At 44.0% G+C, this 24,514-nt stretch overlaps 2 protein-coding genes across 5 annotated transcripts in view; one reads left to right on the top strand and one right to left on the bottom strand.

Moving 5' to 3' along the window:
- LAMB1 (laminin subunit beta 1) overlaps positions 1-763 on the top strand; it is a 62,782-nt gene extending 62,019 nt beyond the window's left edge. For all 4 annotated transcript variants that reach the window (XM_082239424.1, XM_082239422.1, XM_082239423.1 and 1 more), the window contains one exon: positions 1-763. In XM_082239424.1, coding sequence (XP_082095550.1) covers positions 1-134 — 134 coding nt within the window. In that variant the 3' untranslated portion in view covers positions 135-763.
- DLD (dihydrolipoamide dehydrogenase) lies at positions 581-21,710 on the bottom strand. The gene is made up of 14 exons (XM_082239742.1): positions 21,552-21,710; positions 18,431-18,506; positions 17,364-17,443; positions 15,975-16,043; positions 12,456-12,525; positions 11,175-11,275; positions 10,171-10,314; positions 8,902-9,003; positions 7,808-7,998; positions 6,157-6,327; positions 5,207-5,396; positions 3,356-3,493; positions 2,117-2,206; positions 581-1,938 (listed from the first exon to the last, which is right to left on the bottom strand). The coding sequence occupies exons 1-14, from the start codon at positions 21,588-21,590 to the stop codon at positions 1,873-1,875; spliced, it is 1,527 nt and encodes a 508-aa protein (XP_082095868.1). The 5' UTR covers positions 21,591-21,710; the 3' UTR covers positions 581-1,872.
- Between the last annotated feature and the right edge of the window lie 2,804 nt (positions 21,711-24,514).

Raw genomic sequence — 24,514 nt, 5'->3', positions numbered from 1 at the left:
AACTGGAAAATACATATGAAAAGAATCAAAGAATTCTGGAAGACAAAGCCAAGCAAGTGGTGCAGCTGGAAGAAACAGTCCGCAGCCTCTTGCAGGCCATCAGCCAAAAAGTTGCTGTTTACAGCACTTGCTAGTAACTGATTGGAAAATGGAATCAGAAAAAAAAAACCCTTTGGAAAGGGAACGTGTAAATCCAAAGAGAGAGAAGTCTTAAACTGACATACATTCTTTCCATACCTTAAGACCTCATAATTTGACTAAATACCAGCTTTAATATCTTAAAACCAAAGACTTTCTCTTTTACTTAATAAACAGTACTTTTGTAACAAAGCATATGATTCATTTAACCAGTGTTACTTTCATTATCCCAAAATGGTATTTTAACCCTTTTAAGTACTCTAATAATAAAACCTTAGATGGGAAGTTAATTTCAATTTAAAGAGTTCTGCTTAAGAGTTTATGAATGCAGCTCCAGAACTTCCTCTGCTAAGTCAACAGATGTAAAGAAAGTGAAACGCTTAATTCATAAAATAAAGCCATAGAGGACCAAACATTTGCAGAATCAGTGAGGGGAAGAGACGCCTGAAACAAGACAGAAACATAATTTATTTCATTATGTTTTGACTGTCACTGTATCAGGTGCTTGCTTGTCTTAGCACTCCCTGGAACAGGTGCCAATTTTTGCCTGCAAGACATGAGTTTTGATATTATGTATTTGTACTCTTTGGAAAACAGTAGAAAATAAAATACCCTTTTTACATTAGCTGAGGTGTCTGCATGAGTTAAAGGGTGTGTGTGAACCCTTAGGCCCATAAGATCCCTGAACCAGTGCCATCCAGGAAGCAAATTCGAGTTTTTTCCCCCTCTTGTTTGAACAGATTCATTCCCCCACTATTTCTAACAAAGGAAGAACGCCACCATAAAAATGAGCTGATAATGTACCATGAATTATTTTTATGCAACTCTAGGGACAAGAAGAGAGATCCTCCACCACAATAGAGGTCATGAAACCCAGTATGTGAAGCGCAGGCATAGGGAAAGAAGCAGGGAAAGTGCATCATGGATTCTATTACCTGGATTCAGATGTGCATACAAGCAGAAAGGAAGGAGACTGCTGCTTGCACCTCATGTCAGAACACTGTGAGAGGACAATGGCGCTAAAGCCAAAAATGTTGGCTTGCTTGTGCAACAGCTTTGTACGAACTCTTCCACTTGCCTTCCACACAGTGTATTTTTTTATATACCAATTTTTGTTTCTCCAAAAGAACTTGATTTTCTTTCAAAAACGGAGGTGTGTTTCCATTTTTAAAAAATGTATCGATACAAATGGCTGTTCACAGAGCAAAACCAGCCGTACTCATTTTGTCCTACATATCAAGAGGAGCCGAGACAAAGACTAGCCTTGGTTAAAAAAAAACTTTTAAAAGATTGTGACGCGTTGAAACCTATTGCTATCCCTCTCACTAAAATTACCACGACAGCATTGTGCAAAGGTGACAGTGGCATATTTTAAGTATCATGATATTACAGTATCAGTTCCTCAGCAATGACAGAACAGCAACACTGGATAGTATCAACAATTATATTTTGCCCAAGAACATGATGGACTCTTTTTAAGCACGCTACAACCTTCAGCTGTCATTGTTGTAGCTTGTCTTCTGCAGAAACCTAGAATGTACAAACAAGCAAACATACTTAATGTACAGCTGTTGGGTGATTTCCCAACCCCAAATCTGTTTAAATAGCTCATGTTGAAAAGAAAAGTTCACTTAGTTAAGTCCCAAAAGTTTTCAAATGACTCAGCTTTTCACAAAGCCTCCTGTCAGTTTTCAAAGGAAAATATGCTTTGTGCGTTAACTGTATCCTTTTGCTTTAGAAATTGATCGCTTTGCCAAATGATGCTGCTAGGTTGGCTTCCCTGAAGGCTTCAGACACAGTCTGTTGAGAACAAAAGAAAGTAATTAGGAAAAGGTAATGGGGGGTCACAAAGAGTCGGACACAACTAAACAACAACGGGGGGGGAAAGAGTAATGGTGGGGGAGAACCTTGCAATTATCTGGATCTTCAATTAACCCACAGACAAACAAAAATGACTAGACGGCTCACACCAACTTACTGGATGTGCGTGGCAAACTCTGGCAACATCTTCACACGATGCTCCATATTCCATTGCAAGAGCAGCTTCATTAATCATTTCTCCAGCACCCTGGGGGGGGGGAATTATTATGATACCAGTAATAAATGTACGAGAAAAAATTTAAAGCAGAGATACAGAGAACTATAAATAGAGCTCTCTGTATTCTGTGCTTTTACAAAGATTATCAAAATTTGGTGTCAAATCTGATCTGCGTTAAATGCTTAAGGTAAGCAACTATACACCTAGCAAAGGCTTAGGGCTATCAATGAAATCTTCATTAAATTATGCAAGTACTGATTAAAAAACCCCACAAGATTTACACATTATACATGTGCATATTTCATCAGCTGCCATCTTTGAAGAGTTATTACCTTGTGAGAGAAAGCAACTGGGGAACACCACTTCTAAGAGGCCATTGGCTTCTTATATTTGTATGTAATAGTATCATAAATCTGGGTTTGGGTGCCTGTTTGCATGCTTTCAAGCATAGCTTCATAGATATAAGGACTCAAGACATGCTATTTAAAAAACACCACCCCCATGAAAGTTGAGACGCTCAGGATGTTTAAAGTTGTGCATAAGACCAAATTATATGCTTTTATCACTGCACACAGAGTGCTCTGAACGCAGTGTGCATGATGGGGGTTTTCATGTTCTGGTTTGCTTTTGTTTGTTTTTAAAGAATTGCATTCTGCTGGCGAATGCCATGACTGTCAAAACCTCAGACTGAGAAGCACGGAGTAAGAGAAAACTCATACAACACAAAACTGGCCAAGTCCACTGTGCCACACTTGGTAGTGGCACATGGTAATAGCACACCATGACTGGGGATTTGGGAGCCAGCATGTGAAAAGCCTTAAGTCTGCAATCCAAAAAAAAAAATCAAATTCTGCAGTGCACTAAGTTATGCAAGAAGGCATGTGTTTATTTTAAATGCCCATGAATCCATCATTTGTTGTGGCATTCTTAGGTTATCTTCTTGAATTATGGAAGGAAAAGGTACACAGAACACCCAAGAGGCATGTAAGAAGAGCAACTGAGCTGTGGTAAACAAAACAGTCTTGGGGATATAAACATTTTTCTGAAGTCTTAACAAGCCACCAGCAAATGCTTAGAGGCCAGAAGTATACATGGTTGCATATTATGAACTCCTGTCCACCAGAACCAAATAAATTCAAGATTCTGTAGCACTATGTGCAGATTCCGCATAGTACTCACTGCTCCTAAAATATGCGCTCCCAGCATCCTGTCTGTTGTTTTGTGACTTAGCATCTTCACCAAGCCGTCTGTGTCAGCGTTGGTCTTAGCTCGGCTGTTGGCAGCAAAAGGAAACTTGCCAATCTTGTATTCTACCCCCTAGAAAGCAAAAGGCAGTTCTGAGAAGCTGGACATTATCTCCTGCACCTGGCAGAAAAACTAAAGTACGACTTCTCTGGCAGTTTGCTGCATCTGAGCTCCAAAAGGCCAAGTTAGAGAGGGGATGCTATGCATCCTGCTCCACACAAAAGTATTTCCTACATAGAAAACTAGGTGTCCAGGAGAGGGTTTTATCCTAGCCGCCTCCCAAACACGAATGTTTTGTGTGGAGAAGCATTCAGTCCTGGAGTTGCAACCCTGCCATCAGATGTGGTGCAGCACACTTTACATTTTCGTGAGGTCCAAAGAAGACATGACCATTGTAGATCCATGTACAGAAACTGCTGCAATTGCTTAAGAATATGGAGTGGGGAGTGGACACTTGATTTAACGCAGTGGCGCTCTCAAAACAGCCCCTTTCCCCAAATTGTTTTCTTCCCACTGGGGCTGCCGTAGCAGAACCTTACAGAAAAGCACTTGCTACTTTGGGGCAAAAGGCAGGAAAACTGAAGAGCACTCAGAAGACACGTATGACACCACGTATGTAACTTTCAGAACTGCAGCAGCATTGTTTCCAACATCCATGGGGTTCTCACTTCCGCAAGCTTTTAACAGTGGTTTGTTTCTGGGAGCAGGACTTAACGACATCTATGATTCCTAGCACCTGGCTTTGTGGACTCATGGCTGCTCTATAGCTATCTAAAACAATAACAATAACATCATGAAAGGCTCCCTCTCCTCTCCGCTATAAACAGAAACACTGATATTCAAGCACGTAGTTGCTACTGCCAGATCCATTCTTCTACCCTTTGCTCCAAAAGAAATGCAAGTCCAGTTTGCACATCACATTTAGCTATGGCTAGCTTAGTGTTAGCACACAAGCATTCAGGTACTCACAGTAAAAAAAAAAAAATCACATTGCTCCACTCCTCTCCCCAGCTGTTCTGGTGCAGTGTTACTTGCCACTAAGCCACGGTTTGGTTTAGCTTTATGTCGGGACGCAGGCTGGTGGTTTGCCTCCCCTGAACGAACCATGGTTTAATGCAAAAGTTAAAAATAGATTTGAAAAGACAGCACCTCAAATGATCCAAACAAAAAAGGAGAGCAGTGCTAACTGCTGCCGAACTCCAATGCCCTTTTAAAACATGTTGTAGAAAAGGGGGTTCTTCTTGTCTTTGTTTTTTTTTTTTAATGTTTTTATGTTGTGATTTTATGTGGCCAGACCTGGGGGAGGTATACAAATTTGATAGATAATAATAATAATTCTTTAGTGAAGCTCAAAGCAGTTGAAAGCAAAAAATACCTTCAGGACTCTGAAAAGTTCTTAAAATTCATTGGTTGTCTGGAGCAAGAGTCTGGGGGTTTGGATGGTATTCTAAGCCAGCCTTTCTCAACCTGTGGGTCCCCAGATGCTGTTGAACTACAACTCCCATCACCCCTAGCTAGCAAGGCCAGAGCTCAGGGATGATGGGAGTTGTAGTCCAACAACATCTGGGGACCCACAAGTTGAGAACCACTGTTCTAAGCTAAGCTATGGTTTAACTGGGCAGCAGGACTACTGGGTGAGGAGCAAACTGGCCGAGACGTTTGTAGCAAGTACCTGCACAATCATTAAGTTCATGCTTAGCTGTGGTTTGGCTTAGTGACACATGCAAACCAGGGCATAGACACACTGCTCTACTATGAGCAGACAGAAGAAACTCCGAATAGTACCTCTTCTTTCAGCTGTTCCTCCGATTTTCCAATCCAGGCAACTTCAGGATGTGTGTAAATGACCGAGGGCACACAGTTGTAGTCAATGTGAACTGCACCTCCAGCGATTCCTTCAACACACAAAATACCTTCATCTTCCGCTTTGTGAGCAAGCATCGGCCCAGCAACTACATCGCCAATAGCATAGATGCTGCCAAGTAAAGAAAAACAGGCAGATAGACATAAAAACATGCACTGTAACAGCAGCGTTTGACCCACTGTCCTGAATATACATGGAAGAGGCAAAAAATACAACGAAGAGCCAAATCTCTAATCTTATTTGAAACTTTTCATTTTTTAAGGTAAAATAACTTTGAGCTACAGTCTCGTTTTAACCCAAAGGTTCAAATCCCCATGACAGGGTGAGCTCCCGTTGCTCAGTCCCTGTTCCTGCCAACCTAGCAGTTCGAAAGCACGCCAAAGTGCAAGTAGATAAATAGGTACCACTCCGGCAGGAAGGTAAACGGCGTTTCCATGCGCTGCTCTGGTTTGCCAGAAGCAGCTTAGTCATGCTGGCCAGATGACCTGGAAGCTGTACGCCGGCTCACTCGGCCAATAAAGGGAGATGAGCGCCACAACCCCAGAGTCAGTCACGACTGGACATAATGGTCAGGGATCCCTTTACCTTTAAATGAAGGCCCAAGGTAAACGGGCTGTTCTTGCCATCCTTTTCTAGCATATATTAATTATGATTGTAAGCAAGAGTAACACAAGCCCAAAGAGGAGATTGTAACAATCTGACACAGTATAAATCTTCCTCCACTTAACCAATGCTCCCGCACTAAACTACAACCAGTTTTTATACCCATCTTGCTAATACAACTGAACCTTAAATTTAAACTCAAAATAGCAACTCAAAAAAAAAAAACAATTTCCAACAGCCCAACAACCCATCTGATTACTTCACTTACTTTGGGATTTTGGTTTGGAATCTGTTGTTGATCGGGATTCTTCCCCTATTATCTAGTTCAATACCCACATCTTCCAGGCCAAGATTCTTAGTGAATGGGCGCCGCCCGATACAAACCAGAAGTACGTCACAAGTGATCACTTCTGCCTTGCCACCAGCAGCAGCTTCAATCCTGGGGGAGAAGGAGTAGGGCAGTCCTCATGAATGGAGAAGCAACATACTGTTAGTACACCTGCTGTCAACTGAATCCTGATCACTCCTTTTTATCTAACAATTATGGGTCGTTACACGGATAACACGTCAAGGCACTGCAAAACTACAGCAAATTATAGTTAAGCCATATTAGATTTACATGTATTTACATTCATGTCACAGTAAGTGACTACGGCAGTTCTCCAACAAACAGCTTAAAGGAAAGAAATGTTATAATCATAACTGTCACAACACCACCATGTCTATAATGAATAGGTGGGATTGTCTCTTAAACCCTTCTTCGAATTGTTTCGACTACGCATTGTCCAGCTCTTTTCTGAATCTTGCCAGCTGTGCCACAAACAATACAATCAAACTGCATAGGAATTTTGTGAAATTTGTGAATTTTGTGAAATTTGTGATTACACATCAAGAGTGTAACAAATGCAAGTTTAAACTTTGTGGTTTTTATCCAGCCACTTTAATTCTGAAGGATAAAACATGCGACTCATGTAAGATTTTGAACATGTGAACAGGATGCCAATGCCTATTACATTAGAAAAATTTCAATTTGTGCAGTGTAAGAGGCATAAGTAACTGTCTTTATCCAAGATTAGCAGCTCCAAGAGGACTTGTCTGTGTAGTGTGTTTTTTTAAGCATGAACTAATGGATTACATCACCTATGTTTACCAGTTCCATCTGGTACGCAGGCTGAGACCCTATCTGCCGGCGGACTGCCTCGCCAGAGTGGTGTCGCTTGGACTACTGCAATGCGCTCTATGTGGGGCTACCTTTGAACTACAACTACCGTATTTTTTGCCCTATAGGACGCACCTTTTCCCCCTCCAAAAATGAAGGGGAAATCTGTGTGCGTCCTATGGGGCGAATGCAGGCTTTCGCTGAAGCTTGGAGAGCGAGAGGGGTCGGTGCGCACCGACCCCTCTCGCTCTCCAGGCTTCAGGAAGCTATCAGCAAGCCTGGGGAGCCCGCGGGAGTTCCCGCAGGGCTCCCTAGGCTGCGGATAGCAGCCTGCTGCATGGAGCGCGGGGAGCACTGAAGCAGAGCGCCTCGCGCTTCAGGCAGACATCGGGCAGCCCCACAAGCTCGGGGACAGCGGGGAGGCGCAGCGCCGTCATCCCGCTGTTCCCCGACCTGGTTTGGATTCCCCAGCCTGGTTTTGGGGGGAAATAAAGGGGGGGGGGAAATGTGCTTTGCGCATAAGCACAAACCATTCTGCGCACATTCACAGATGTGACACTTTGCCATGCGTCCTTTTCGGCTAGTGGCTGGGGCTCCGGAATGGATCCCGACCGCAAAACGAGGTACAACTGTATATAGATGCCAGTAATTCCACCACTCCCTTGATCCCAAGTCTAATCTGGGGCTAATTTAGGTTTTATAAAGAGAAGACAACCCGTTTCTTTAAGTTACATATTTACATAGTTGCGTACATACTTACGAAACATCAATCTTTCCATCGGGTCTCTTGGTAGCACCGGTAACTTTAGTATTCAGTTTAAATTTAAAGCCTTGCTTCTGGAGAATACGCTGGAAGTTCTTAGATATCTCCATATCAATACCCAATCCACCTACGTGGCCCAAGAACTCCACAGCTGTCACATCTGCTCCGAGACGTTGCCAGACTGAACCCTGCGATGTAAACAAGCCCATTTTTACTTTAATTTTTTTTTAAAGCTTTTTTTTAAAAAAAAAAAAAGGGAGGGAGTGATTTTATAGCTCCTGTGTATTGCTTTTGCTACAAATTAATTTGACTAATGGCAACCATGGAAGATTAAACTCCACCAGAAATCTTTAAACAGCCCGGGAATGTTTTGTAACCTTTTGCACAACGCCTGCTACACTTTCATGACAATTTCACTGACCGATAAATTTCCTTAACTAGGAACACAATAAACCAGGAATGGGGAACCTGTGGTCCTCCAGAGGTTATTGGATTCTAACTCCCATCACCTGAGTCCATTGGCCATAATAGCTGGGGCTGATGGGAGTTGGGAGTTCAACATCTTCTGGAAGGAAACTTCCAACTGGCTGGGAGCCACAGCTCCCAAACTGGAGGATTCCCAATAGGTCTTGGAATAACAGCAGAATTTTTTATTGTAATTCAAAGGCTTCCAGTCCTGCAGAAGCCCTGCTATATATCAGCCCTGTGCAAATATTCACTAAGCCCCATGTGTTTGATCGTGCAAGGATGCAAGGCTGCAAACCAGAACGGCCTAGAAATAAAGCCTGGATGGCGTGGCACCTCCACATGCCAGTGGATAGAGAGCTGCTGCTATTTGCACAATTGCTGCCATATGGAAAACTTTTTCTGCAGTTGCAAGAATCGTAACAGCCGTATAAGCAGCCCCCACAGAAGGGCACTGGTTTATTCAACCCATGTTTCCTTAGTACCTTGACTGGTTTGCGTGACTGCCGACAGCCCAATAGACCCCTACAGGCAACTGCATGAGGCCCAGAAATATTTTTTCGCATGTCAACTAGGAATATTGACAGAGGTTGAAAAAAATCAAAAGGAGGTAGAGCACTTCTTACCAGTTCCACACCAATGACTCCTGCACCGATGACCACCATTTTTTCAGGGACTTGCTTCAAAGAAAGAGCCCCCGTGGATGATACAACCGTATCCTCATCAATCTAAACAAAAGAAAAATAAATTCCCCCAAATATGAGACTTTTGCATAAAAGCATACACTGTGTATAAAATGCCAACATTTTTTTCAAGGTTGTATGTAAGACAACAGCCATACCACTATTAACACACCTAATTTCCTCTGATCCCAGAAGTGAATATTTAACAGCTACCACACCATGGGTTGTTTAGCCTATTTGTAATTGCAAACGGGATTTGTTGCACAATATATATTTGAGCTAGTTTGCATGTTGCACACACCTCTGGCCATAAGCAAGAAAAGTTTGACCTGGCCTAATTATGGTTTATCTGAACTTAACCATGGTTTAATTCAGGGCAGCAAACCACCATCTGAAACCATGTTTTGCTGCTGGCTTACAAATCTTGGCTTCCTATCAAGTGTGGTTTGCTATTACATTTGAACTCAGAAGCCTGGCTTAACCCTTGTTGTTTTGGTGCACTATTCTTGCCATTCAACTAGTTACATCAGCACAGGACAGAAGCAGCTAGAAAATGAAACCATTCTCCAGACCAAGCAACTCTCGATGGCACTTTTCCAGAAATGATCATCCTCATTCTAGATTGTATATAACGTTAGTCACACAGAGGAGACCCCCTGAATGGAATGGGCAGAACCAACTTGGGCTTTTTAATTTCAATGGACTTAAGTGGATACAACTCTTTGCCTAGCAACAGGCTCCCTTCATCACACAAGCCCTCCTGTCTACCTTGGCTGTAGCTGTGCAAGGTGAAGGGAGCTCAGCCTCATTTGCCAGCACATGCAACTCAAGTCCTAGCAAGCTAGCATGATTCTTACACCTATGGAAGGTAACAAATAACACTGAAAACAGAAGCAACAAAGACTACTAATGTTCCTATTTGACAGCCCTGTCACTGGAAAATTATAACTTGTTACTGCAACATATTAAAAGACCAAACAATGGCACCTGAGAGCTATCTGCTGCAGGGGTAGAAAAGGGTTAAGAATTTCTGGTCCCAATACAATGTTAGGCATGTATCTGATTGAGGGCAGGGAGAGAGAGGAAGATTTCTTGACTCAGGGCATGCCAAGCACAGCTGAAAATTTGGGTTTGCTGGCCCGTTTTTGCAGTCAATCAATGGCAAGTAAGCAGTGAGCACACCAGTAAAAAAGTTTAAAAATCAAGTCATACCGTAATTCCCGGGAAAGGTGTTACTTCTGAGCCAGTGGCTATGAGGATGTTCTTTGTATTAATGACCTGAGTGCTGCCGTCATCTTTCGTTGCGGTGACCTGGTTTTTGCCAGTTATTTTTCCAAACCCAGAAACATGTGTCACCTTCAAAAAAGAAAGCTCTTGTTAAACAAAATTAACTAAGAAACATTTCAGGTTGCAGCAATGCTATTCTTTACCCTGTTTAAAAGGAGGCACTGAAATCTGATGCACAGAGGCTGATGGAGTAAAAAGCTTTTTGTATTTTTTGTGACACAGGGCACACATGAGATGTTTCAGTTTTTTATTGTGGCACATTGGTGTTTTTAATCTAAGCAAACAACTCTTTAAGTTTCCGTGCACTTAATGAGTACAACTTTATCCTATCAGCATGCGGGTCCCAGTGTTTCCCAAGAACACCCAAGAGGACGCCAGCCAGCCACCTGTTTTTAAAAGTGTGAAGAAAGTATATAAATCAGTATCTTCACTTTGAAAAGAAGCTTGGCCTACATATGAAGCAGATTAGATGGCTGGCAAGCCTTTAAAGAATGGGGGAAACTGTAAACAGCACACATATTGATGGGGCTTCCACTTTCAGCAGTTGCTAGTGGATATGCAGCCCATGATATCAGGAAGTCAGGAAAACTTCATCCTGTGGTTCTTCGGGGATGTATTTGACCATGTTCAGACTATATATCTGAGCAAAAGGAGTTAATTATTGCTCTGGCTTCTTTCGCCAAGAACTATCAGTTTAGATTTGAAGATGGGATTAAAACCACTAATCTCTGGGCAATAGCCAACGTGAATCACCCTCAGGCAACATCCATCAATTTCAATGGGTCCACTCCCTGTAAATTGGGCTGCCGTCCTGGCAACCACTTACAGAAAAGCGGCAACTTACACCAGCATCAACTTCTAAAGTGACTAAGAAATGGCCAGGAATAGCGCAAGCAGTAAACTGCTTTTGGTTCAGAGTCCAGACGTACCTTGTTCTGTTTAAACAAGTGAGCAATTCCCCCTGTTAAGGCCTTGACTGCACCACTTTTCTGCTCCATCATCTTCTCTAAATTCAATTTGAGTCCTGTAACTATATAAATATGTGCAAACGTAACAAAGTCTTTATTTTTGCAGACCTAAGCACATGGCAAAGTTCTTACAGTTCTATTAGATGCACTATTATTCCAAGCTTTTAGTGGAAGATGTATCCTTTATGCTGCTGGTGATATCTTAATTGCTTTTTTACTGATAGACTATTCTGTAACATTTTGGACTTAGTAATTCTAATTTGTTTTACTTTTCATTTGTTAACTACCTTGAAAGCACTATTAAAAGGGGGGAATACAAATGTCTTGAATAATAAAACAATGTTCAGTTTATTTATCATTTCAATTTATCCATTTAAAAGGTGTCTCTGATTTTTCTTAAATAAAGCCCTCCTCCCCTTTCCGTCACATAGGAGAGCATGCGTCTTCTAAGAAGATGCCTGTTGCAAGAAACGTTTAAAATGTTAGGGTTATTTCTGTGAATTCAGAAGACAGGTTAATACAAACAGCATGGCATGGTGACTAAAAGAAAGAGAAGCAGACCTATAAAATTGGCTTAAATATATATTTTCTAATGATTTAAGTTTGTTTAGATCAGAATCAAGACCATAGCCATGGAATGACCTGACTCTTTCAGGCTGCTTCCCTGAATTTTTAGCTTTCATTTAGAACAAAACTGAAAGGCAAGGCTTCAAAAGCCAAAGAACATTCTGCTTTTTCATGCAGAGGGTGGAAGAACATTGCTTATTCTCCCACCTGCTCTAAATCAAGCAGTTATTTATCAAATCCCACCCACAGGAGCAGCTTGGGGAACGGAACACAGGGCTGCACCAGGAAGCATGTGAAAGCCCTGCTGTGCGCAAGGAATGTTAAGCGCAATTCTTTCTATCAAAATTTAAGTCTTTTGCCCTTTCCTCTACAGACAAGAGCAACTCGCGGACAATATTCTACCCAGTAGCTTAGACCAAAGTAATGTACAGGTTTCCAGCTAAGTATTGGCCTGGCAAGTTTCTGGGAATATATAATTTTAATTTAATTAACATTATTTAATGTACTGCATCCTGTTAAATATGCAGAGTAGACTCCCTATATTTAGGGCTTTACACTATCTTAAGAGGATGCAGCAGTCTAACCCAATATCCAATCCCGTAAATTATCTCACTATGCACTAGCACAGCAGAACCAGGATATTTGGAATGTCAACAGATGGTATTTCATACTTACCCTCGATTCCTCTACTAGCAAAGTCTTTTCCATGGGCCAAATGATACAGGTGTGAATTGTTCAGCAAGGCCTGTAACATAAAACAAAATTAAACTAAGCATGTAATTTCCACAGGGGATATTGTACTAAAAGATTACTGAAGTTCAGGAGTGGCTAACCTGCAGCCTTCCAGATATCGTTGGACTGACTGGGGCTGATGGGAGTTGGGAGTCCAACAACATTTGGATGAGCATGGGTTAAGTCACCCTTGCTATAGCATGACATCCCTACTATTTATCCTAAGATCAGAATGAAGTAATTTCACATTGCTTTTCAGGAAAACACCACCATGTTCAGCACTTGATGCCTGCAGTATCAAGTGAATGAATGAATGGAAGTCTCAATGGACGACATAAGTTTCCACAAAGAACTTCCTAATCAATTCACATTATCTCAAATGCAATGTTATTCAAGGGAGTCAGTTCACACAATCAGCTGCTTGTCACGAAGTAATCAAGTGACAGAGGTGCATGTGTGAACCAATGCTCCAATGATACATCTTTGTAACTTTCGTGGGTCGGCAAACTAAGGTCTGCGGGCCGGATCAGGCCCAACTGCCTTCTAGATCCGGCCCGTGGACGGTCTGGGAATCCAGGCAGCCGGCATAGTGCGCACACGATGGTTTTTGCAACTCAGCCAGCCTTGGGGGTCAAAATGAGGCGGACAGCTGCTCGAAACAAGCCCCTTTTCCGTTCGTCATGCCCGCAGAGCAATATTTTCTTCCGGGGTGGGGAAGAGGGAAAAGGAGCCACAGTTTGGATTTCTACCATGGAGCTGCCAGTGACTGACTTCAGGAAGGGCAGTTATGGCGGCAGGGGCTCAGAGGTGCCTCGGGAGCGGCGCTCGGCGGTGTCTGTGGCGGCGGTGCCTCCTGCCGGAGGAAGCAGCGAGAGCCTTAGTGGCTGCACTCCGAAGCAGTTCTGTGCCCTGCTAGGGAGGCCACTCATTAGCTACATGGAAAAGTAAACAGCCACTGCCTCGTCTTCCCTCACGTGGGGAAAAGAACATTTTTGCTTGAGCGGCGCTGGCCTGACTTAGCGTAGCCAACGGCTTTTCCCTTGACCCATGCATGCGCACACGCTCTCCAGAGCTGACAGGAATGGTGCGCTTACCTCAGCCCCCACCCCCCACTATGAGAGAAATAATAACTGTCAACACATAAAACACAAAGGAAGCAGTGTGGGTGTATAAGGGAACACCCCCTCCCCACCAAAAAATACACACATTTGGGCAACGTTTGGGTTGGTCCCAATAAGGGTTTTTGCCAAAAATGCAGGTCATAATCATGGCAACATATAGTGCAGCCCCCCACAAGGTCTGAGGGACAGTGGACCAGCCCCCTGCTGAAAAAGTTTGCTGACCCCTGAGCTGGACACTTAAAAGCAACTCACTTTCACAAAATCATCAGAAATTAATCAATAACACAAAGGAGCAATATCAACTCAGCAGCAGCATAAGGTTAGTGTTTGGCATTAATTCTACCCAATTAGTTGGGAAGTCACAAAGATTCTCAAAGAAAATGATACTTCAGATTCCAGAATAAAAAGACAACTACTTTCTTTGTATCATATTTGCTCCTGTGGATATTCTATGTCTAATTCCAGAAATAAAGCTGTGCCCTTTTTTTTTTTTTTTTTGCTGGCTGTGGATCACCTAATAAACTTGTTTGGTTCTCTAAATAAAAGCACATACATAACTGAGATTTTAATAACTGTAGTCTTACCCCTACAGGTAAATTTAAAGGGGGGGGGAATATTAGACAGCACCAGTGCCATATTATGAAAATTGAAGCCTTAGTAGAAAGCCTCATTAGCCTGCTCTTTAATCTGACCATGATCAAAACAGCCAAACCTCCACTGTCAGAAAAATAATAATCAAGTGTAGGGTCAAATACTGTTCCACAACCTATCAGGCATGCTGCATAGTTTAAGAACATCTGGTCTAGAGTATACCTGGCTAGATGCACAGCAGCCAAACCCAGCCTCCAAGGCATAGATTAAATAAAATAGTATTTATTTATCTTATATATTTGTATTTTGTATTTTATAGTAGAGTTAGCTGCTGCTTGTTAGGCCCCATGATTAAATCTTGATGGTCAGGTTGACTTAAATAACAAATGTGCTGGCAAAGAACTGACTACCAGATCCTGGCAACAACCAGTCATTTAAGGTGAAACCGCTTTTCCTTTCTTCTGCTGAGGATATAATCCCATTAAAAACTGAATACAGTGGTACCTCGCAAGACGAATGCCTCGCAAGACGGAAAACTCGCAAAATGAAAGGGCTTTTGGTTTTTTGAGTTGCTTCGCAAGACGATTTTCCCTATGGGCTTGCTTCGCAAGACGGAAACGTCTTGCAAGTTTGTTTCCTTTTCCTTAAAACCGTTAATACAGTTGCAACTTGACTTCGAGGAGCAACTCATAGCACGCCTTTTTTGAGGTTTTTGAAGACTTTGGTGATTTTTGAAGCTTTTCCAAAACTTTTCCGACACCATGCTTCGCAAGACAAAAAAAACAGCAAGATGAAAAAACTCGCGGAACGAATTAATTTCGTCTTGCGAGGCACCACTGCACTAATATCTGTTACATTTCCACCCTGCCCTTCCTCCAAGGGCTTCAGGTACCTGATTCTCCCACATCCACTTAATCCTCACAGCTACAATTCACGTAAGGTCACTCTTGAGTTTCCATGCTCAGCCTCTCTGTCCTAATTATGGTCTGACACACTAGCCAACACACCAAAGGGACTGCAAAACGACAATTCATAGCTTCTCATACTGTGGGACCGTATTGGCTGTGAGTCCTGGAAGACCTGCTCCCTGCCTTTTCCCACTTGGCCTGACTGACTCCAACAACAAAAGCTGAGGCTGCTGAACAGACTCTTGGGTAGGGCTACTGTTTAGGAGTTCTTGTTGCTGTTATTGATATTGAATTTTTTTGTATCTTTATTAATTATGTGGAATTTTTTTCAGTTCAGCTGTGTACAGGGCCATTTTTGGCATATGCAGCGCTGAGGTGCAAAAAACTGCCCAGCGCCCCCATTTTGGAGGGGGAGGGGGAGGCCAAAGTTGTTGAGCTTTTTTTAGGGGGGCAGCTCAGAAAAGCCTGCTACGTTCCAATGGGCTCTGCTCCGCTTGGTGGTGGCGGCTGGCCTGGCTCTACAATCCCGGACTCCAAATCTCAGCCCTGGACTCTCGCCCTGTCGCCCCTGGGTTTATGGGTAAGCCAGCCCTGGCTGTGTACTTTTTGAAGAGCTTTATTTATTTATGACTACTTCTGTTATGCTTGTGATCATATAAATCTTTTCTTGGCTTTAACTATGGAAAGGCAGCATGCAAATAAAATGATGGTGACAACGATTTGATTAAGTATTTTCCCACCATGAAGCTGATGAGCCCCAGTAGAACTTCTGTGCAAAAATGAATGTAGATGTTCCTCCAATCTAGATACAGCACAAGGCGAGAACTAAAAACTCTACCTACCTTAGAAGGTATGCATCCCACATTCAGACAGGTCCCTCCTAGTGTTGCATTCTTCTCCACACAGACAGTCTAAGAATTAAAAGGAAAAGGAATTTTCATAAAACAGTCTCTCCCTCCATGGATCAAATAGGCCACAATGGGTTCCTACACTTTTATTTTCAAACAATTCATTCTTTTTTCTTTCTTTTTTTAGAATACTCCTATAAGCATTTTTTCTAATAGCAAAAGGTTCATTTTGTTAGACAGCTCCCATTGTTCCTAACCAATGGCTATTCTGACCAGGGCTGATCAGAGTTGGATTGCAACAACATCTAGCGACTCATAAGTTCTCCATCACTGCTAGAGAGAAACAGAGCATCACAGATCTTCTGAAGAAATGTCTGATATAACCTTATCTGATTCAAAGACACCATTATTGTCTACTACACTGGTACCTCGGGTTAAGTACTTAATTCGTTCTGGAGGTCCGTTCTTAACCTGAAATGGTTCTTAACCTGAAGCACCACTTTAGCTAATGGGGCCTCCTGCTGCTGCTGCGCCGCCGGAGCACGATTTCTGTTCTCATCCTGAAGCAAAGTTCTTAACCCAAGGTACTACTTCTGGGTTAGCGGAGTCTGTAACCTGAAGCGTATGTAACCCAAGGTACCACTGTACATAATAAAAGCCACATCTCTATATGAAAGAGACACACTGCTGAAGAGTTTATTCTTAAAGCTTTTATTTCAAAATCAGCCTGCTGTAATGTGTATTCTCTATTTATTAGATGTATCTGGCATATTTAGCCTCCTATCTGTGCCAAGCGAAGTCTGCACATTACCTTTCCAATGTGACGCGGCTTTTGTTCAACAAACAACTCTTTCCCCCAAGTTTGAATAGCAGGTTCTTTAGACTGCAGGCAATTCAGAAGATCACAAGGGATCCTGCTGGATCAGGCAAATGTCCCATCTAGTTGAGCTTTCTCACAGTGGCCAACCAGATGCTGATGGGAAACCTGTAAGACCCAAAAGCGCTCTCCCCCTTCCAGTTTCCAGTAACTGGTATTCAAAAGCATACTGCTTCTAACAGGTAGTCTTGCCCTCAATGAAATTGCCTAATCCAGGCATAAGCAAACTCAGACCTCCAGATGTTTTGGGACTACAACTCCCATCATCCCTAGCTAACAGGAGCAGTGGTCAGGGATGATGGGAGTTGTAGTCCCAAAGCATCTGGAGGACCGAGTTTGCCTATGCCCGGAATCCTCTTTTAAAGCCATCCAATTTGCATCTTCAAGATACAGACGGCAAAGCTACAAATGGTCGTCTTCCTTTTGACTTAATTGCAAGAACCACAACTGCAAGATTATCTGCGCCACGGCTACATTATGCGATTCTTCTCATCCTGTTTCCTTACCTTAAAGCCAAGTTGAGCAGCTTTGATTGCTGCAACATACCCTCCAGGGCCAGATCCAATGACAGTAACATCGGCATCAACTGACAGAAAAAGATGTCAGATGTTTATAAGATGTGGAAGATGTAAGAAAATATTTTACATTAAAAAAATTTCTAGTCAAATATTTCAGACAGAAAAAGAGATCACACTGGGTTGTGCGATCCATTGAAGCAGATCCACTGAAATCAACAAACATGACTAAGTCCCTTTTTTTCAGTGGGTCTGCCCATAGTATCTTTCTTGGATACAATCCCTCTACCTATTCTTTAAAATGGGAGAAAGAAAGCAATGCATTTTTTCCATTTAAAAAGAAGAAAGTTTCTGAACATGTACCAGTGCTGCATTAATTTTGATTGGAATGCAATCAAAGTCCATATGCATGTGTTCCAATGCAATTAATTGCACATAACTTAAAAGATGTATGAGGACATTTACATGATTACATATTTATTAAAATTATTTATATACTGGCTTAAAACCAGAAGTTACCAATACAGTGTACAACATAATAATGCAAGATAGTCCACTAAAAGATATTTCAGTAAAAAAAAGCCTACAGGAACAATAACAACGGATACAACAATCCAAGTAAGCAATCTGACCGATCAGTCTTCCATGGCTACAGAATCGTTATTTATCATCATCTTTTTTATTATAGCTAAAATCACAAAAATACATCGGTAAGCTTGAAGTATTGCAACACAATGTTTGTGGTATCTCAGCTGTATTTTCCTTTTAAATACATGAAAAAGGGGCCTGATCCTTTCCAGTCACTACTTCCATGTATCTTGAAGGAAAACAATTTTTTTTTTGCTCTTCTGGAATCTGCATTGCTACCACAAAAAATGTGGAGAAGCAATCTTCATGTGTTGGTCAGGCAACGATGCAACTTTTCACAATGTAGTAACATCTTAATAATCCTGAGGAACATCACATAGGCAGAAATGGCGAAACAATGACCCAAAATATTTAAATGTACAGTTTGATGTGGCTATTGAATGTAATGTTTAAAGTTGCATAATATTTACCTTGGTCAGCATAGGTTCTTAAAGGCACTACAGAAATGCCTTGTAAGCCAGGCTGGATCCGGTTAAAATGGCTTCTCTGATTTGAAAAACAAGAAGAAATAAATTTATGTTCTCCATTAAGGATAGTTTATGTATTAAAGAAACAAACAAATTGTTACAGGATTAACTAAACTCCTTAAAATTCAAAATTCATTTTAAAACCTTCACTTGTCCTCCCACTTTAGTTCCTAAGGAATCATATTTTCTATGGGTCATTTCCTTCTTCAGATCCTCAATATCTGTATTTATCATTTGAAACAACTAGGGTGGGGTGGAAATTATCACAGTGTATTGGTAAAAACCCTGCCTCGCTTGTGTGAATTCTGCACACTAAGGAACACTTTTGTTTACTATGCATCATTAGCTGCTGGAGTTAGAAAAATAAATGTTGGGAAAGTTCCACTGAAATCTATTTTAATGAGCACCTGTTCTGAACACTGCCTTTCACTGCTGATAGGAAGTGGCAAAGTCTATGTACAGATAAATCCACAAGTCAACACTTCCTCACTTCTTTTTGACCTCTGACTTATTAGAAAATACAAAGACTGACAACTTTTGAACACCAAAGGTCTCTGTGGAGCAGGCAAAAGGCCTCGCATACCGCCTGGCATCTCTTATCATACTCTCTAGTGCAGAACAGCTAACAAAATATGTCCTTTATTTCAGAATACGACAGAAGAAGAGCCTCTTCTTTTTGAATTCTCCTCCTGGAAAAGTCAAAGGAATAAGCCTCTCTACCGGGCTCAGACGCAGATGCCATAAAAAGAAACAAGTAATGCAAAGTAGAATTAAGTAGGTCAAAGGATTGCCAAGTAAAAGGGGGCTTCTTGTTTTTTTTTAAAGAATTAATTTGCAGGAAGCTGCTGCAATCCCCCTCTTACCAGCCCATGTTTCTTGCTTAGGTTTGCTACAACCACATACAAAGATGCCAAGCCCATTCACCACCCACTAGCACAGGCAGCATGGGCTTGGTGGTCAAAACAGTAGCAGAGTCCTCCTTGCCTCTCTCAAACTACCCTGACACCTTCTCCTCAGCTAAGGGGGAACTTAAAACCCACCCCAGCAGAGAGAGAAGCAGCAGCATATACCGTATTTTTCACTCCATAAGACACACTTTTTTTCCTCTTAAAAACTAAGGGGAAATGTCTGTGCGTCTTATGGGGCGAATGTGGGGTCCCTGGAGCTAAATTGCCAGAGTGCGGCACGCTCCTGAGCCACTCCTTGGGGCTGGCGGGGGAAACCCGGGCTTCCCCAGTCAGCCAGCCCTGACAGCGCTCCCTCTAACTGTTCTAGCTTCTGCCTTAGCAGCGTGAAGCCTCCGCAGGGCAGCGGGGAGCCTTCATCCCGCTGCCCTGCGGAGGCTTCTCACGGCTATCCCTGGCTTTTATGGGAGGTGGGGGAAGGGACAGAGCATGTGGCTCTGTCCCTTCTCCCACCTCCCGCAAAAGTCCCCAAGAGCCGTGCTCCCTTTAAAGAGTATGCGGCTCTTGCAGGAGGTGGGGGGGAAAGCCAGGAGGGGAAGAGGGATCGGTGCGCACCGATCCTGCTTGCTCTCCTGGCTTCAGGGATAGCCCCGCAAAGCCTCCTGAGTGAAGAGGGAGGAGCATTCCCTCTTAGCTCAGGATGCTTTGCGTTGCTTTCTTATTTCTTGTTTTCCTCCCCTAAAAACTAAGAGCATCTTATGGTCCGCTGCGTCTAATAGAGCGAAAAATATGGTATCCTGCAGCCTACACTAGATGCAAGGTGCAATACACCTGCTGGGATAGCTCAGTCAGTACAGCATGAGACTCTTAAACCTTAGGATCATGGGTTCGAGCCCCCCATTCGGCAAAATATTCCTTCATTGCAGGGGGTCGGACTAGATGGCACTCATGGTCCAATTCCAACACTGCAATTCTATGAAATGGCCACCACAGCACTAACAGCTGTTGGGCTTTTGAAGTTTTGTGGCCTTCTCTCCTCTGCCCTGCCCCAACGCTCCATGTGCATAACAAGCTGGAAAGGGCAGCTCCGTCTTCTTGTTGAAATCCATCTGTCTCGGGAGGCAGTTGAGTTGTGCATCTTTGGGGGTGAAATCAAACCAGTGGGCAGAGTTTTGTTGCTGCTCTGGAGCAGGTGACAGCGTACAGTTGTTGTGCTGCTGCAGCAGCAATAAAAACTTCATAGCGGCAAATAAAACTTCTTATTCCTGCCCCAATAAAACAGGCAGCGCTGTTTGCAAAGCTAAGCAGGGTCCAGTATGGTTTCAAACTGGATTTTTTTTGGGGGGGGGCTGCAAGTTGAGATTCTTACATTGCAGAGAATTGGCTTTAGATGACTCTCCGGATCTCTTGCAACTCTACGATTCCATGATAAAGGAAGACACAAAAATTATCTTACACCAAACAGTGTTTGGTCTGGGATGGCTAAATTGGTAGAGCAAGTGATGCTCCAGCTCAGGGCAGTGGGTTCGAGCCCCACGTTGGGCAAAAGATTCCTGTAGTGCCAGGGGGTTGGACTAGATGCTATGCCCTTTTAAAATATGGCTGTTGTTGTTTTTATTTTGATTATATCTGTTGTGGCTTTATATGTTGACCTTGTTCTGTGAACCGCCCTGAGACCTTCGGGTAGAGGGCGGTATATAAATTCACTGAATAGAATAAAATAAAAATAGATGACCCCCGTGGTCCCCTTTCCAACTCTGCAATTCAGCCATACGAGCTGATCACCGCCTAAAGCACAGCTCTTTCTTCGGCCTCAGGGCGCCCCACGTCGCCGCACTACGACCACCGGCCTCGGGGGGCGGCGGGGAGGCTGTAGCCCCGACGGGACTCCCAAGGGGGGAGCACAGCGGCCTCCTCGGCGGGCGGCCGATTCCCCCTCACAGCCGCGACCTGGAGGGGCTTCCCGCCCGCGAAGCAGGTGCTCCGCCTCGGAGCTTCCCCTGTTGAACAGCTGCCTGCCAGAGGCGCCAAGACCCGACCGGGCCCAAGGTCGGAGCGCGGCCTCGCCGGGGCGTCGCCTGAGCTCCCGCCCGCCCTCTCGCCCGAGGCAGCGGTGAGGCCCGCCGCTCCTCCCCGCCCGCCCCCCTCCGGGCCGCTACCTGGGCGAGAGCGCAGTAGACGCGGCTCCAGCTCTGCATGTCGGCCTCGTTCGGGCAGCGTCGCCGCCGCCTCAGCGCCAAGCACCTTCAAGGTTCGCCCTTCTCCGCCCGGCGCTCTCCGAGGCGGCTGCGGCGACGAGTCGCGCAGGCGCGCGGCGGGGAAGCGAAGCAGGCCTCCGCGCGAATGCCAGGTCTCGGGAAAGGGCACGCCGAGCGTGCCCACCCCACCCCCCCTAGCGGAGGAGGTCTCCGAGTGCAGCAGAAGTCCGCGCAGGCGCAGGAGGGGAACGTGAAGCCTCGCGCAGACGGCAGGTCCCGGAAAAGGGCACGCAGCGTACCCACCCCTAGCGGAGGAAGTCTCTTAGCGCAGCCCCGGCGCGAGCAACAGATGCTCGCGCAGGCGCGCGGCGGGAAAGCGAAGCCGCCGGCCTCTCGGCGAACGCCAGGTCCCAGAAAAGGGCACGCAGCGTGCCCCACCCTCCTAGCAGAGGAGGACGTGTAGCGCGGCTCGCGCAGGCGCACGAGGGGGACGTGAAGCCGGCGCCGCCCGAAGGGCAGCCCCCGCGGCGATTAGGCGCCTGGGATGCTGAGTGGGCCTTGCGCCTCCTAGAACGGCGCCGCCTAGAACTGTGGCGTTGCCGAGGAACCCATCGCAACCCTCTGCCATGCAGGGATCTCCCAAGGGACAATGTGGTTTAAGCGCGCGGCTCTGCACTTACATTTCAAGACGGATAGCCGTGTTAGCTTGTTGGCAGCGGGAAGAAAACAAAAGCGAGTCGAGGTTAACACACGTGTGGAAGGAGTCGAGGCATGCTTGCGCCCAGCAGCAGGAAACAAGCTAGGGTCCCTGGGCAATTAAGATACTAATTAAAATCTGCTGTGGTTTCAAGGCTGCAATCCGCTCTTCAGGAAGAAAGTTTTATTGCACGTACTGCATAGCTGTCAACTTTTCCCTTTTTTTAAAGGGACATTCCCTTATTCCGAATAGGATTCCTCGCAAGAAAAGGGAAAAGTTGACCACTATGGTACTGTGCGAGTAATAACTTCCTAGTAAACACAGCTGCCAATGACTAACTGACCACTTAAGATACGAGGGAAAACACATCAAACACTGTACTCCCAATTCACAGTCAAATACCTGAATAAACAGAAATATTTTAGCCTGGCAGCTTAAAGCAAACAATGATGGTATCAGGCATACTGGGGAGAGCATTGCACAAATGGAAAGCCATCTCTGAGGCGGCCCATTCTCATGTTGCCACTCTGCACCTCCCTTAGAGAAGGCACACCGAGAAGGACCTATGATAAGAAACAGAGGCTGGATCTACTGGCTCACCGCAGAGCTGTCTGGTGTCACGTTTTAATAACGCATTTATAACGTTTTAAATGGCGAGTGTGGATTAGTCCACATTGTCCAAGTAGGTTCGTACGAGGAAAGGCAGCCCTTGCGGGATTGAGGTCCTGAACATTAAGCTTTGTGGGTTAAAATTAACACATCAAACTGAGAGCAGAAACTCAAGGATAAGCAGACCTCATATCATTGCCTATTACCAACCACACACTTCAAAACTCCAAATGAACCACTCAGCATAAAAAGCAAGGGGGTTAAAATTATGAATACAACAAATGTGATTTTGTAAGAGACCTCAAAATATCCGCCTTTTCATACATGGAGGAACTCTCCTCAAAGAGCGAAATAGATTTTCCGGTACTCATCTTTTAGTTATCTCAACATGACAGAGTCTTCCATAAGGTGGCAGCATATGCCAATTTGCAATATTCTTACTATTCCCTTCCTCAGCTTTTAACAGCCAGAGACAAATTAGAATGCTGTGATTTAGTGGTTGGCAGGATATAAGGAAAAATACATAGGGATGGCAACCCTATTGATTCCAGTAGTTCGTGAAGACACTTTATTAATCAAGAATTAATCCTGACTCAGTTCTGGCATAAGGCTTTATAGGTTAAAACCAGTACTTTGAATTGAACTCAGAAATGAATGGGTAGACAGTACAGTTATGCAAGAATCAATGCTATGCATTCAGATCGCCTCACCCCAGTCAGCAATTTTGCCACTCAATTCTACACTACCGACTTTGAATAGGATATGGTATAACTCAACACCAAAACCCAGCGTACCATCCGAGAGAGAGAGACTGCTAGACTCCATGAGACTATATTTCCTTAGCCCCACGTCATGCATAGTTAATGCTCCCAAGGACGAACTTTGGCGATAGGAAACTAGAGAGAAAAGGCTCTTTACACAGAACAGCCTGGCTTCACGATGTACGTGGCACGAGTGCACATTGCCAACACTTCTCTGTTTAGAACCCTAATAAGTCCATTGCCTTCAGACCCCAGAGACAAACTAAACAGTTATTTGCGCCCACTGTCAGGTCTGTCCTTGGTGGCTCCCCAAATAGGGCTGGCTCCTCGCTTGACTGGCGGTGATGTAGCACTTCAGATATCCGGTGACACAGAGGTGGACTGTTCCCTAGGCCAGTGTTTTTCAACCTTTTTTGGGCAAAGGCACACTTGTTTCATGAAAAAAATCACGAGGCACACCACCATTAGAAAATGTTAAAAAAATTAACTCTGTGCCTATATTGACTATATATAAAGTAATTCTCTTGAATAGGAATCAAATAAACACAAAGAAGCACGGTTTAACATTCAAGCATGGTTTAATATTTTTTTCTTTAATGGCAAACAAAAACGTTGCAGACCGTTCTCTGCTCAGCGGGAATTGATCCAATGATCCCCACTGAGCTGGCAGATGACAGCTCCGTCTCCGCACTGTGTGTGGAGAGGGAGATGTCAGAGCCCCACTGCTCTCTTGGGGAATCGGATGAGAGCGGACCGCCTGTCCGCTCTCATCCGATCCCATCCGATCTGATCCCCACCCAGGATGGAGGGAAAATAGGGTGGACACAGTCCAGCGCCTGCCTAGTGGGCGAAAATTT

The sequence above is a fragment of the Podarcis vaucheri genome (genome assembly GCF_965113315.1).
Source record: "Podarcis vaucheri genome assembly, chromosome: 10".
NCBI lineage: Eukaryota > Metazoa > Chordata > Lepidosauria > Squamata > Lacertidae > Podarcis > Podarcis vaucheri.
Note: the sequence above shows the minus strand (reverse complement) of the source record. Positions and strands in the feature narration are given on the sequence as shown.

What these genes read in the sequence shown, in the direction of transcription:
- DLD (XM_082239742.1), bottom strand. Translation starts at nt 21,590, where the DNA reads ATGCAGAGCTGGAGCCGCGTCTACTGCGCTCTCGCCCAG. An exon ending in CACCTTTCCCGGGAATTACG is followed by an intron (nt 9,004 to 10,170) that starts GTATGACTTGAT and finishes TCTTTTGTTTAG; the next exon opens with ATTGATGAGGATACGGTTGT. An exon ending in GAGTTTGCCACGCACATCCA is followed by an intron (nt 1,939 to 2,116) that starts GTAAGTTGGTGT and finishes TGTTCTCAACAG; the next exon opens with ACTGTGTCTGAAGCCTTCAG.